The following is a 15,874-nucleotide window of genomic DNA, read 5'->3' on the forward strand; positions in this document are numbered from 1 at the left end:
TAAGTCTTTATATTTGGGACATGTATAGGAAATTTAATTCTGTTTTGATTCTCTCTCTCTCTCTCTCTCTCTCTCTCTCTCTCTCTCTCTCTTATATATACATTCTCTCGTCTGAACTGATTGGTATGTAAACTTTATTGTCTCACAGAGGGAGGTAGAATAGCAGCCAGGAACTTGAATCTCATCACCCCTGCAGGTCATATTTTTCAAGAGAAGGACAGAGACAGTCCAAATGAATTCACTGTGGAAACCAATGGTTGGCGTCTTTAACCCTTCAAATGTATGGATCCGTTAACCAAACTGGACTTCCTGGATTGTATTTCATAGTCTGACCAATGTCGCAGGGCCTGAACTCCTGCTCAACTGGTACGGACCTAAAATTGAGTTTAAGGTCTTGTTTCACTGTAATTTCTGGTGTTTTAAGATTAGAAATAGATCTCAATGAAACTTTTAAGGACTATGGTCAATATATCAGTCATGGCCTAAAGCAATTTAACTGACCTTAAATGACTGCAATGTTTCTGTAAGAAACCCAGCAACATGCCACAGTGGTTGGAGGAGGATATTTTTAGCCAACCCGGCTGTTATTCTAATTGTAGGAGTTCTTGTTTCGATCTTACGCACCCCCTTTAATTACACTGTTGTTTCTTTGTTACCACAAATTAAACTAGTGTGAGTATGTAACACAAATGAAATGTAACACAATAATTAAGCATAGATAGCTAGATGGAGAAAAGACACCAGCAAAATAATCTGAGTTATTAAAATGCATATGTAATTTCAGATTACACTATCGAAGTATCTTGTCAACAAAGAACAGTGCACAGAAAAAAAATATTTTACACTGAGCAATGCATGAACTTGATATGACAGCAAACAGCATTTAGACACATGAACATGCATTTTACGAAGGGGTTATTCAATATTCTGACACAGTCATTGTTCTATTATAAAGTTATAACCAGCCTAGTCATGAACCTGTCAACTACAGTTTATAGCTTTATATACCTGTCTTTTACAAAACTGTTGCCATTGTCCAGACAGGTGCATTTTGTTTTTATGGCTCTACTTACGCAATGTTTTTTTTAATTTTATGAGACAAAAAAAGTATATCCATAGCTCTTATCTCTGAATGGTTTATGTGCCACAAATCAAAACATTTTAGCTGTAGTTGAGTTTTTAGCACCAGTAAAAGGATATAGTCTCCCAACATCAGTATGGGTAGTTGGCTATGTCAGAGACTCAAATTAATTATCTTGGGTCACTGCTTAATGAGAGTGAGTTAAAGCTAGAGCTTAGGGCTAAAGCTCCAGTATACCCATGAAACAAACAAGAGCAATAGCGTTACAGTGCTGAAGCTTCGGTTCCGTCTCCTGGCTCTGTCACACACAATAAAGTTGAGTTTCACTTGATATGCTATGAACCATCATCACGTGGACACCCAGTTGTTTTGTGACCTGTGCTGTCACTCTGCTTTCAATGAGCCGCTGCTGTGCTACTCTGAGGAAGCCACCTACTGACTTAACACATTTACTGCAAATTTGCCCTTTCAGCAACCTGGCTATGTCTTCTATATAGAATTCAATGCTGTGCAAAACTTTTAAGCCCAATAAATGTCAGTGAGCACCCATCAATTATATTTTTATTATATGTGGCAGTTCATGACATTACTTTTTCCTCTAACGTTAACTACCAAATGCCTTTATTAGACCCCTGTCATTCATCGTAGCTATATGACCAACTCAATGACGTTCCTAAAGTTTTAAGGACATATATGTGGTCATTTGCACAATCATCAATGCTACATGCTGCAGGGTGAAACTTATTGCATCTCCATCCCTTCCACTCAGCTAGTTCATCACTTAATTGACTTAATGACGTACATTCACTCGGAGACATGTACCAATGCACATGGACATGAGACTATAGACATTAAGGGTTGGCCAGTAATGCTAGTTGTACCAGACAACCAACCCTAAGGACAATCTACCATATATAAAACAATAATGTTGCTGGAAAACAGTGACTACTATTAACTATAACAGCATAGTGAGACTAAAAGGCTGGATGTGCACTCTTTACGTGATGGCAAATTGCTATACAGTGTGTAAAAAAAAAGTAAGGTGTTCTGTTGTGTGCTACAACTTTGAACCAGCTTGTTCACTTGCATCAGAATGCAACATATCTTAGTGGTTTAGCTTATCTAAAGTGACGGCTTCTAGAGCGTGGATGACTCGGAAGGGAGGAAAGGTTTTAAACAATGCAATGTCAATATCATAGCCTAACCATTAAGCTACACAGAAACACTGCATTCATGGCATCTGGCTTCCACATAAAATGTGCTATATTTCCATACATGTGCATCAAAACAGCTGAGACTATGCATTACCACTTAGTTTAAAACAATAGTGATTTTTTATTTACTTCCCTCATTTCTGTACATTGAGTAAGAAAATAGTGTCAAATGAATTTTGCAATATGAGGGAAATTAAATAGGATGCAAACAGACCTTAAAGATAATGGGCACTCAACTCTAAACAGAAATATCAAGAAGTGAAATTGTCTATATCTACCATGACGTTGAGAAGACATTGAAGGCTCACAAACTAAAAGCATGTTTTTTTAAATCACCTAATCGTTAAGCCACAATGCATCACTTTAAATTTGATGATGGCGGAGAACAAGTATCTGACATGATTAGCCTAATAATGTATAGCTTTACTTTCCAATGTATAAATCTACAATGATGGTAGCTCTGATACAGCTAAGACTTCAGCTCTCCATTTAGAAGAAAATATGTACTCATGTACCATGTAATCACAGGCACCTATAGACAAACTCTCCACACATATGACCCCATACTAGCAACAGATACACAGATACAAAGTACCAAAAGATCACGTCCCACTTAGTCCCAGAGAGGTTAAAAATAACCCACAATAGGCAAAAAGCAGGTGCCATTGGCTGGACCAGAAGACGCTTAAAGAATCCAAACTACTTTTAACCTCTTCAGATGCACTGTTGTACAGTAAGTCAGCCTAAGTTTGCTTTTAGTTTGTGTGGAAAGAGATACAGATTTATAATACTTATAAGACGTATGTTTCTATATTGACAAAGACTGGCACACTTATTGATACAGCCCAGTTGGCTTAGTCTGTCTGTGTTCTCTCAGTTAGGCTATGTTGTGTTACTAAAAATACAGCCAAAGAGCTGGAGCACTATATCTAGGCCTTTGCAGCTTGGGCCTAGTGAGCATTATACTGGAAACAACTGCCTCTGCTGACAGAGGACCACACATAGGATTCTCTTTCCTACTATGACAAAGGTACTAGAAAATACTCTATGGTTGTTTGAGGAGCCTCTGCAAAAACAAATATGTTGTGTGATTTGTTTGACAGTGTACATTTAATCAGTTAGCAGTATTAGTCATAATAGTACACAGCACCCCACCGACACAGTCTGCATCTTGGCCCTACATTCCCCAATTAACTACTGGCTCTACCTGCTGCTTCAGCACAAACCCTGACGATTATGGCCACACCATCAGTTTATGATAATTCAATAGTGAGCCTCCAGGTAAACGTGGGCTACCCTCACTTTGAAAGGCAAATGGCTTCAAATCTCAGACACCTGACAGTGAGTCTATGCCTTGATCAATTGGCTGCATGGTGTTGAGCATCAGTTAGGGAAGTTAGTGCCTTTCTGCGACTTTTCCGCTGAGCAGCAATCAGTCAGTTATCACCCCAGAGCCTACTGTGGCTATGCTCCAGATTGTGCCTTTCATGTGATCAGCATTTATACAATTCAAACATTTTCAAACAAGCTTTGTCAAAAAATACTCACAGGTTGTGTGACAACACTTACCACTCTTTTGGAGATATATATTTCCCTCTTTAGTGTCCTTTTTTCGAACATTATAACAACAAACAAACAAAACCAAATTGTGTTTGCTACACAATTTTGTAACTCTTTCCGAGTCGGGACCATGGATGTATGGGACACTGCTCAAACAAACATGGCAGCCGGAAATAGCATAGCCTCTCACCTTTACTACAAAAAAAATGCATTAAAGCAATATCAAAATATTATAGATTAAAAGTAAGACAAACGTATATTGTTTATGTTTTGTATATGACTGTATAAAGTAGGATATTCCCATTTGTTGGTGCTTCTACGAGGCGAGATCATGGAAGTCTAATTTTCACGAAGGAGAACATATCACTTCCTGCTACGATAATGCTTGAATTTGCAACTTAGGAAACCAGTTTTAAAAGTCTTTTTTGGGCTAACATTAGCCCTCTGCTTGTCCCCCAGGTTCAGGAGGATCTTGGAAGACCCTAGAAATGCCTACAAATTCATGTTAAGTGTTGTCAAACGACCTGCTAGCTAGACTTTTCCAAAATTGAGCTTGTCGTCTTTGAGGAAAAATAGCTAACGTTAATGCTAATTGACGTGTGACTGTGACGTGCGTTGTTCATCAATGTAAAAATTAATAAAACAATAAAAAATGGAGAAAAACATGATTGCTATGTGAAAGGCATGTACACTGGGTCTGACTAAGGCTCGACAGTCATCAAAGGGAAACATTATTAGTATTAAAAATAAATTGTGTTTGTAGTTGATAGTAAACAATTTTGTCGTTGCTCCTGCAGTGTCAGCACGGTCAAATAGTCCCACTATGATGATGATCTACTATACTGCAGTTGCAGTGTCGAGAAACTGTAGCCTACTGCTGCTGAGCACATCATCTTCAAACCCACAACAGGTAAGTAGCCTGCACTACATGCTGTCCACCTGGGGCTTTTCTTTCTACAACAGCCTGTTGAAATAAACACCCTTTGCTCACTAAAGCTCTACAATATTACATTTAATAACCTACACAATATAACTAACTGTTGGTTTGTACTGATACTGAAGGCAGGGCTTATGCATAGCTTTTCTACAAACACAAAAAAGTCAAAATTTGAAAGGATGTCGACTGCTCAAGTGCAGGATTTGCATTAGTGCAGTGGAGCCCAGTTCCTATGTCCTATTCGCAGCAGAGCTGCTGACTTCTTCAAGACAACATCAACTCAAGTGTTTGTATAAAATCATATTTCGCCAGGCCTGCATGATTAATATTGGCCTGCAACAGCCGAGGGATAGGCATGAAAGAATCGTCCGTTTCTTCCGGCTGGCTTGCTGAAAACAGCGAGTAGACCTATAGCCCATTTCATCGAGAAGTGGTGTTGCAGAGGGGGAATATGCTGCTGCAGTAAACCCGAGAATGGAATAATCTGGTTAGGGGCAATCACGTTGGACAGAATAACTGTGCGTGGATTTGATCCACGGAAATAACATCTAGTCCGTGTGTGTGTGTGTGTGTGTGTGTGTGTGTGTGTGTGTGCGCGAAAGAGAGAGAGAGAGAGAGAGAGAGAGAGAGAGAGAGAGAGAGAGAGCGCTATTTAAAAAGTTAGGAGATCATGGTGCCGTGGTGATGCAGGGGGGCTTTTGTGTGTCTGTGCGCTGCGCGTCCCCAAACCTGGGCTTGCCGATAGTATGCACTGAATAAGTTGTTCCCCCTCCCAGCGCCTCTGCATGATCCACTCGCTGCATAAATATGATTGCAGATCTATCACTATTACAACAAACAAACAAACAAACAAACGAATAACGCAGTTCCACACGCACGCGCGCACAACGCCGGTACAGCGAAACGGAGGAGTGTAGGAATAATGGTGATGAGCTTACCACTTGGATTCTTGGTTTTCTTAAGACTCTTGCCACAAAGACACTGCAGCATATGCGTTCCTTTGCTGAAAATGTTCCAAAGAAACCACATTGATTTGGGCGAAGAACAATCCAGTGGCTTAAACACCCAGATATAGATGAGATCCTTGCGGTTGCATAATAACACAATTGGATCAGTTCTCCAGGACAAGGCTACCAATTGTACCATAGAAAAATAGGTATATCCAAGTCCTATGCGTTTTCATTCACGTGGCAAAATATTCAGTATCTGCCAGACTTCGTATTTTAATGATGTGTTCTCTTCTTCTGGCGTATAAAGGATGGCTCCTCAACTAGTCGATAATAGAAAATATACTCTGTAAATTGCATGTGTCGCACCGGGAGGAGACGGGCCGCCAGTAAACAAACACAACTAACGTGAAAACAGTAAAACACGGTGGATTTCCGAGGAGAAAATCATTGCCTATTAGTTCATCACTCTGAGGAGAGGAGGGTGGATCTGCACAGCATCAAAAGCCAAGGGAGGATGCATCCTATGCACAGACTGCTGCAATGATAGCCCCAACAAAACACCACATTGCCGGATCAAGTCCAATTCGTTTCTCCTATAAACCAGCTGGTTTGGTGAGGTCAGATAACACCAACCTCAGTTTTCATTTCTTGTAGTCCCACACTGCAACGTTTCTGTTAAAGCCAGGCTTGGGTTCTTGGTGTGTGTGTGTCCGTGATTCCTGGAGTGTGCGTTTCTTCCCTTTGTGGGGTATTTTTCTCAAGCTTTTTCAGCACCACGCAATGGCATCTCCAAAAGTACGGTGCGCCTATACAAACATTTGCATGAATTTCCTTCAACGTCGGACCTCTGTTAGAAATAGACGGGGAGGAGGGGTTAAATTGAAAGATTGGCTTTCCATTACGTAAACACGTGGTTTCTGCGCCGTCATTTCAGTGATGCTCTCTTATGATCCGACTGGAACTATTGTCCCAAGCCGTTTCAGCTTAATTTCCTGGAAATGACAGTGTCGATGAGGTGGATTGTATGCACGTTAAAGAGTCTACATTTACAGCCTTCATATTTATACCATTTCTACTTGACGTGTCATTTCTTTGCTCGCAGTTACTTAAGTTGTTAAGCTTTGTGCATCCAGCTGTATGTTAACCAAGAAATTATTCACAAAAGCTCCAAAGTCACAGGTGTTAAGACTCACCTGTGATAGGTTGGTGGGGATGCTTCCCTGTGCTTGTGTCAAGTCATAAGCATTACTGAAACAGGGCTGCAGAGTAGCATTTAGGGCACTGCAACAGATCACTATTACTTCAACAGGCTGAATGAATTGAATCCAATGTTAGCTGCAAATAAAAATAATCACAATGAATACATGGAGTATTGCTATAGCAACTTTAAACAACAATTTGGTTTTCTACAAAATATAGAATAATGGCAGGGTACACATTTCAGAGCAAGATTATATTGTTAGACAAAACATTTAGATGTATTATTATATGTTTACATTTACTCGCTCCATTTTGTTCTTTAATCCCTGAGGACAAGGGACCAGCTAGTGTTGCTCATGACGACTGTTTCCACTGTATGAGTACTTTTCTCTAAGGATTTAAAGGTTTTCCATCACAGAAGGGAGAAGAAGACATTGTTCTCTCCTGATTAAACCTGCCCTCACCAGGCAGGGGTTGGGAGAGACAAAGTGTTTGTCTTTGGTGAAGACTGAACTTTGCCTCCAGACACACACAGATTGGATGTGTTTTTCATACTTCACACTGAGGATTTAGTCATCTGTCAGCTTGACTCCTTCCCAGCACAAATGACAGAAGTCAATTTGCCTGCCAGTGTTTGTAAGTTGACCCATTAGTTGCTCAATATAGTGTTGACCCCACTCACAGGTGTTAGATACTGTTTGCCAGTAAGCCATCTTCGTAATGCTGCAATACAAATAATACAAATGACCAGCCTTATGGCCACAGCAAGAATAAATGACCTATTTAGAAACTGTACTTATCTCCTTCTTTCCTGTAATTTTAAATGTATTAGTCAGATATTTGATTTCTTGCTTAAATGGTGATTTGATAAATATGAGCTCATGGAAAAAGGTTGATCCACTTATTAGGAAACAGTGTTGCATTAGATCCCCTCATTGATCTTTCCTTTTTCCAAATTACCTCCATAACCAGCATGTATGTAACATGTATCACTTTGACATGTAATACTCTTACGTTATATACCATGTAGCACCCCGAACTCGGGAGATATATATTTTTCATAATCATGTCTTTTTATGAAAAACTGATGACGTCTCACGTTACTGATGAAGTTACTGTTGAACTCTGCGTGCAAAAGTTATAATCAAAAGCTAATTGTATCCGCTGTAACATTGAGTGAGCAAAAGCTGAGGTTTGTGTAAACAATATTAACCACAGCACAGGAAACTTGATGAGAGACTGGAGGGGTTCATTAGAGGGGTTGTGTTGTGTGTTCATCTCTGAATTACAGCATTAATCCACTTTAATGACCTAGTTTTGTGGCGCCCAGGTCTTGTCAGTTGTCTGTGATAACTGGTTCCTCTGGGATGTGGGCCACTTTGAAACACAATGTTTCCTTGATTGACTTTCTTTACACAGCATTATCATTTTGCTGTGTCACTCTTCAAAGGCCAACTGTAAAGAATGTCTTATTGATTTTAAGAGGTTGCTGTCAATTTTTCAATTACTGATAGAGCACATGTTGTGTACCTGCAAACACATATATTGTACACCCACACACATCCATCCAGTACATAGCCTCAGACAAGGGGTGAATGCAGTTATTTAAGCAATTTAAACAATTTACACGTGTGCTGTAGACTTGCATCCACATGTGTCCTGCGGGGTCAAATGGACTCATTGGGGAATCAGTACAAGTCGGAGCAGTGCACTGCAGGCTCTCCAGATCTCTCCCTCTGCAGAGGCCTCTCATGTCATCCTCCCTATCGATCTGTCTACTGTAATGTAAAGTATCATCGCACCCTAGGGGATATCGTCTGACAATTTTGTCAGGGATCATTAGAATACTTCTTTTTGATTGCCCAGGCTGTGGCCGGCAGGAAGTGGCTCCCTTGTGAGTTTTTAACAGCCTCTTTTCTCCTGATGGGGATGGGGAGAAAGAACTTGATGTAAAATGCACAGAGATAAACGGTCTGGTTCCAGTTTTACTCATGGTCTCTGTGGTTTTACTGTACACATTTAAAAAGGCTCACACATGGGGGAGTGTGAAGATTGCATGAACAGCATGAGTGTTATCATTTGGAAATATATGTAGGGATTCATATCAATTCTAATGTGAAAAGTATAAGAATATTTAAAGAGGTATTTGATATTGGTATTTGGACTTGTTAGCAACAATCTGCACACGCATAGTATATTTGTAATTAGGATGAACTGCCCCTTTTACATTTGCTATATAATATTTAAGAGCCAGAAATCCATTTGAATATGTAATATGTTTTGCATAAGACTGAAGATGAGTATTTTATCATTATTAATTAGTAACTTTAAGTCAGAAATGTCTACATATGTCAATAGCCAGTACCCTAACAAGAAAGGAGTGGATATTCCAAACAGCTTCCTTTTTACTTTTATGATTAGAGGTAGCATAAATAAATAAGCCTGAAAAGTGCCACAGTTCCCACCAAATCCCTGGAGTCTTGGTGAAAAAACACTCTGGGTGCAAGTTCTTGAAATAGTTTACATACTATAATGTTGGACAGTACTGTGGATCACTATGACAATGAAGCTATTTCTGATTCTTGATTTGAAGCAGTTCAGGGAGAAGGGCAAACCGTGCATGGGCATCAAGGCAATGTACTGCTGTGTAAATAGTAGTTGTGTAATATAATGAAACATTTTCAGCAATTCCATCTGTTCAAAGTGACATCATTCTGTCATAATCAGCATGTTGTAGTTGAATCTAGAAATCAATAGGGAAATCAAAAGGGGATTTCTAGACCGGAACCACACATATATCCATGTTCAGTAGCAGTGTTAAAACCATCCGCTCCCCTTCACCCAGCATGCCCGCAGCCAAAGCATCTACCAATCAGAGGAGAGTGATCTTTGTTTGGCATTGCTTAGAGTGAGTGTTCACTAGCAAATGAACAGCTGCTGTGAACCAAGTCATGACCAAAGATTTTATTCCAACTCAAACACACACACACACACACACACACACACACACACACACACACACACATACTGTATATTCACTGTTAGTTACTGCTCACCGGTACTTGACTAAAATACAACGCCATATGTGATGTTTACAAATCGGCTCTAAAACCTCTCCAGTGCACCCACATTGTGACTAATAGGGCACAAGACCAATAGAACAAATTGAGGAATCCCACACACATAATAACCAACTCCTCTTTAAAATCCATTGTGACCAATAATATTCATTATTGCAAAGAGATAAGTGCAATGACAACTGCCCAGTGAGGATCCAGGCATCCTCCACTGTATAGCAAGCCAGCCCCCATCCAATTCATATATAGTGTTAGTCATACAGTCTTAATTCCATCCACCAGGATATAAAGCACGGTGTCATAGCCACATAATAATAATCAGAGGCCTGTGTCTTTATACAATATAATTTCACCTTTCATCTGTCTTCGATGTGAGTGACAAAGCCCCCTTTGTATAGACAGTATAGAAACAATATTAGTTTTGGGCCACATTATTTCCTCCCACAAAACTTCAGAGCCAATTTCATAGATGTTCAATAAACTCAGTTCAGAAACATTAGGAGCAGTTGTAGATATAATCAAGTTTGCATTGAATTTAAGTGCTTAATGAATCCATTGGTGTTCAATTCAACTTCATTCTAGCATGTTCTGTTCCTCTGACAAATCAATGTTTCCTTTTAATAAGGCTATAAGATCATCCATGGTTTCAATCCAGTCTTACAGTATTGTCTATATTTGGAGACATCTGTCACAAAGGCATGTGGTTGAAATATAAATGAAGATAGAATGTTCTCAGTTTTACTTTGGGCAAGAAGTGCCTTAACTGAGTAGTCACCCAAAGCATGAGGAAGGGCCTGCGGTCAAATGGACAAGTGAACAAGTGAGTGGACATTAGTAATAAATGCTACAGTGGTCACTCTCATGCCAAGCAACGTTTGGCACTGGCACTGCCCTTCCTCTGGCTTTTTTCCCCACGCCCTCATCTACCCAGAAGCGATACATACACACACACACACACACACACACACTCACTCGTGTTTTAATGGTGCGCAAGGCCTAAAATAAAGTCCACACTCAAATTACGCCCTTTTATAATCATCTCTCTGGTAGTTTCCTGTCCAGTGAGAATTGTCATAATCAACACATTCACTTCCTAATCATGGAAACACTTTTCCTGTCTGAGCTCTCTTCTGCTGCTTTACAGTTTAGTTTGAGCCTTCTGTGATTTTAACATATCTATTTTTTAAGTAAAATCTTTCTTTTGTTATGTTTTTTAAATGGCAGAGATGCATTGCACTACTCTAGTTTTTATGTCTGCTCTAACCGTGCAGTTACATAGTCATAGCTCATGAAGCCGTAGTTTACCCGAACATACAGCCATGTGCTGTCATGCAATTGATTGGTTCCTGCAGTGCCAACAAGATAATCAATATTTAAGCTATTTCACCCCCACTTTAGCCACTAATCTGCACTGTAGTAAACCATTGTGTTCTGCTCTATACATAATCTGTATCCTGTACATCTTGTACAGACAGTAGAAGTCACTGTAACTGTTAGGATAAAAGATTATCTTGTACAACTTGTACCAGAATAAAATGCAACAAGTAGGTGGACAATAAATGTCATACCATCATCTTATTTTGAGCTTTAGATATGAGGAGGATGTTTCCTCATGAACTACTTTACTCCATGCTGGAGGCTGCAGTCTATTGCACTTCTTGACCAGCCAGGTTTAGGCAGCCTGGAAACAATGAAACTGGCCTACTTTGAAGTAATTTTTAAACAGAAATTTGGCAGATCACATAATGCCTCAGCATGCTTATTTGTAACTCTGTTATGTTTTGAACTGCTTCATTTTGTACATGTTGTGGTCAGTAGTATACATCGATGGATAATATTCTAAATACATTTTCTATTATGCTGCCTGACGGTGACAATCCTTTTATTACTCATGTAGGTGTATTAATATCATCAAATAGACACAAATGACTAAATGAGTTTATTTTTGTTTTTTGAATAAAATTACATGGCTCACTCTCATTCCCTATTTCTGAGACTGTCGATACCATAGCATTAGTCAGCAGTAGACTTCAAATCAGTTCATATATTCAACACGCAACAAGACATATGCACTGACAAAACATACCGTATTCAACATAGCTCAAATAAGTTTCAAGTCTCTGAAGTAAATTTTTACACATTCAAATATCCATGACATGATGGTATGCTTTGGAAAATGTGGGCCAGTCATGTAAAGAATGTGTGAAACATTATAGCGTATATACAGAATGATTAGCTTCAAAGCTGCGTAGATTAAAAAACCTGGTTAAGCATATGACTTCAGATGAATATCGCCATCACACTGAACAAAATTAAAAGATTTTTTTATCATTTACAAAATCTTGAGGAGAAAGAGTGGGAAAACGCGCAAAACTAAATGCCCTCACTACCAAACAAGAAAACAATAAGAATTATCTTGTCAGATATATAATTGTGAGGAATTTCTTTTTTGCAGGTTTTTAACCAAGATACAAGGACGAGGGACCTTGCCAGGAACCAAGACGCTGAGATGTTCAGAATAGGTGAAGTTGCCAAGGGAAACAGGAGACATTTTTTTATATTTGTGAACAAAACCAAGGTTACATATAAGAGCACAAATCTAAGCATAAATCTGCGTTTGTGTTGGCTTACTGCAGTCGATTAGTCCAGCATGTTACTGTACTTGGCCTCTTTCTACCTAATTTGTTATCCTCATAACTCATTCCACTGTTATGTAACAGCACTGTGGGTCTTATTTAACTTACAAAGACTGCATCTTTCATTATTTATACCCTTTCATAGCACATATCTATCTGGGATATAGGCCTGTATGGGTTTGAGTATTAAAATGGGGCAAACTTCCTGCATTCAGGAGGAAGTGCAGCATGTGTGCGCCAAACTGTCATCAAAAGAGCCACTTTTAGAGGGATAAAGCCTATTTCCGAGTCATAGCATCCATTCCTCTGTAGCTCAGCAGCATTAATGGAGCAGCAGGGCTGAGAGTATACCTCAGAGTTGTTACCTATTCCACCATCCATTAGCTGAAAATTGTGTTGACTTTAAAACTACGTTTTATAAATCAAGTGTGAAGGGTTTTCATATTTTGTTAGCGTTAAGGTTTTGTCACTGTTAACCGGGGGAGCTGTATAAGTTTGGTTCAGGTTTTTGCACAAAGAAAAGAGCAGGTGATGGAAAAAAGAGGGGCTGATAACACTCCCACGTAATAGTCAAAAACATGGAATGTTTCCGATACAATTAAACATTACGTACAGTGTACTCTATCATACTAACTAGATACAGTAATGGCAGAACAGGGCCAATTCCAAAAGAAGTAAGTACTTTGCCCAGAGATGTCTCTAATGTCTGTTTCTATTTTTAAAAAGGTCAGGACAATGTTTGTTATGTTTCGTCAATGCCAAGCTGATAGATGATCACTGAGTGTGGAGAAGAGAGCTTTTAAGGGTAGAGGAGAGAGGGTTCTTTTTGGCAAAGCTTCCTGGCCCATTCACAGCGCATCACTTTTGAAGCCTGTTGATTTGAAAGGTATGAATAAAGTGTTGCATTTGGGCCAACTAACTGTATAAATATTCGGAGAAAGTAAAGGCCTAATTGTTCCAACTAAACAATATTTTGCCATATTTCGGGTGTGACCTTTAAAGGACCGTATCAGAAAAAATAATGAGTCTTCTTACTAACATAACTTCTCGATTGCATGTGTCTGTTCAGTAACCCTAACAAGGCTTAGAGTCAGTGTGATGCAGCCACCTCTAAACAGGATCTTCTCATGGGACCTGTTACCTTAGTCACTTTCCATCACACAGATAAAAAAAAAACTTGATCATGACCATGGGGAGATACACAAACTCCTCTTGTTGATCTCACTGCGGTTCTGGCCAAAGGCATAAACTCAAAAAATATGAGCTCCGAGGATACTCCTGGTATGAGTTCAATCAGCAGAGACAGGGTGGCCGACAGGGGAGACCGTGTTTTTGTGCTGTTAAACATTTTGCGAAAACACAGCAACAAATATAAAAAATGAATTGAAATTTCCTTTAATTATTGGATTGGATTCCTCATCAAAGCACTATGCTATTTTCGTGTTCTTACTACTATACCTACCGTACATAACATAATGAAACAAAAATGGTGATGGAGTTGAGTATTACACTGACAAATACAAAGAAAATACACCATGAATGTTGGAATAGCATGAGTATAATGTAACAACATTAACTTTGGCTATACGTTACCACTTTTAAAATGCTTTTACTCTTGCAATAGCCACAGTTGTTATTTCCCATTCTTTCTGTGATTGTTGTACTATACAGTTTATACATTACAATACATCCTTTCCATTACATATGTTCATCTACGCTTTAAGATTAAAAAATAGCTTTATCTGAAAAACATTACACACATGTATAGACACACATACACACGCAGTGTTTCTGTTATGTTGATATGTGTGTAGCAGGTCTCTCTGTACTTAAACTGTCCCAAAGAGACTGTCTTATTCCCAAAATGGTGCAATGGAAGATCCACCAGTGCACAAGTAAGATTACCCCGGAACTGGTAGCATCCCCTGCCATTTAGAACATAAAAACAAGCTTCATTATCTTTAATACATCATTATCTCCCTTCTTAATTGATGATACGTACAGAGCCTACAAAAAGTATTTGACTGGGGCGGCTTCTAGCTCAACCAGTAGAGCGTGCGTCCCATATAGGCTGAGTCCTTTGCAGCGGCCCGGGTTCAAATCCGACCTGTTGCCCTTTGCTGCGTGTCATCCTCTCTCTCTCTCTCGCTCTCTCCCCACTTTCCTGTCTATCCACTGTCACTAGCTAATAAATAAAAAAGCCCCAAAAAATAATCTTAAAAAAAAAAAGTATTTGACTTTTTGTTTTCTTTGTTACCACATTCAATAGCAATAGAAACAATTGAGATTGACAGTTATTAATAAAAAACTTTTATTAGGTGAAAACAAATCCCTACATCTTGGGTATAAAACACAACAATTAATTGCATGACTGTTCACCCCCTTTAAAACAACACTTGTAAGGCATCACTGAGTACTCAAGGTGTGACAAAGGGGTTTTGGTTGTATAAGGACGGTCCAACTACATTAGTAGTTAATTTTATGGCAAAAGTACTTCATAAATACAAAGGAACATTACAGACAAACTCACACCAAGTTTACTGAAAAGTATTAATCAAGGAAAGGATACAGAAACATTTCTGAGCTAATGAATATTCCCCAAAGTCAAGTAAGGTCAAAACTGGTGCAGCTGTGAATCTGTCGAGAGCAGCCTACACTCAAAACCAGTTGCTTTTCTGTCTTTGCGTGTTCTCCCTTTGCTTGTGTGGGTTTCCTCTGGGTGCACCAGTTTCTACCGACCAAAGGCATGTAGTTTAGGTGAACCACAGTAGAGACTCTATTTCCCAAAGCTGTGAATGTTAGTGTAAATGGTTGTATTCTTGTGCTGGGTTAGGCTCAAGCACCCTGCAAGCTTAAGCATGCATAGCTAATAGTTGGAGATTTGGGTTAGTGTTTGCCAGAATGCATATGGGATACTCTGAAAGGTTTTATGGTCTTATGAGACCAAAGCTTAACTTTTTGTCATATTAAAATGTATTGTTTGGTGTAAGCCAAGCCCTGTACACCAGCAGAAAATATCACTCTTTTCACACCCTAAAGGTTGGTGGTGACAGCATAATGCTGTGTGGGATGCTTGTGTTGGTCAATTAAAGTCTTAAGTCAAGTCAAGATTGCTGTTCCCTCACAGTACACCCATGTAACTTGACAGAGCTTGGCAGAAGAGTTTCACCAAGAATTGGTGAAATCGGCAGTGTCCAGATGTGCTAAGTGGCTGCAGAC

General features: G+C 39.3%; 1 protein-coding gene across 1 annotated transcript in view; it reads right to left on the minus strand.

Moving 5' to 3' along the window:
* Window positions 1–6,629, minus strand: part of fgf14 (fibroblast growth factor 14) — a 108,635-nt gene extending 102,006 nt beyond the window's left edge. Inside the window, exon 1 of the mRNA XM_036003974.1 lies at window positions 5,731–6,629. Within this exon, the coding sequence (XP_035859867.1) occupies window positions 5,731–5,938 (208 nt within the window). The 5' untranslated portion in view covers window positions 5,939–6,629. The remainder of the gene's footprint in view (window positions 1–5,730) is intronic.
* Window positions 6,630–15,874: the final 9,245 nt, after the last annotated feature.

This window comes from Sander lucioperca, chromosome 8, assembly GCF_008315115.2.
Source record: "Sander lucioperca isolate FBNREF2018 chromosome 8, SLUC_FBN_1.2, whole genome shotgun sequence".
Taxonomy (NCBI): domain Eukaryota; kingdom Metazoa; phylum Chordata; class Actinopteri; order Perciformes; family Percidae; genus Sander; species Sander lucioperca.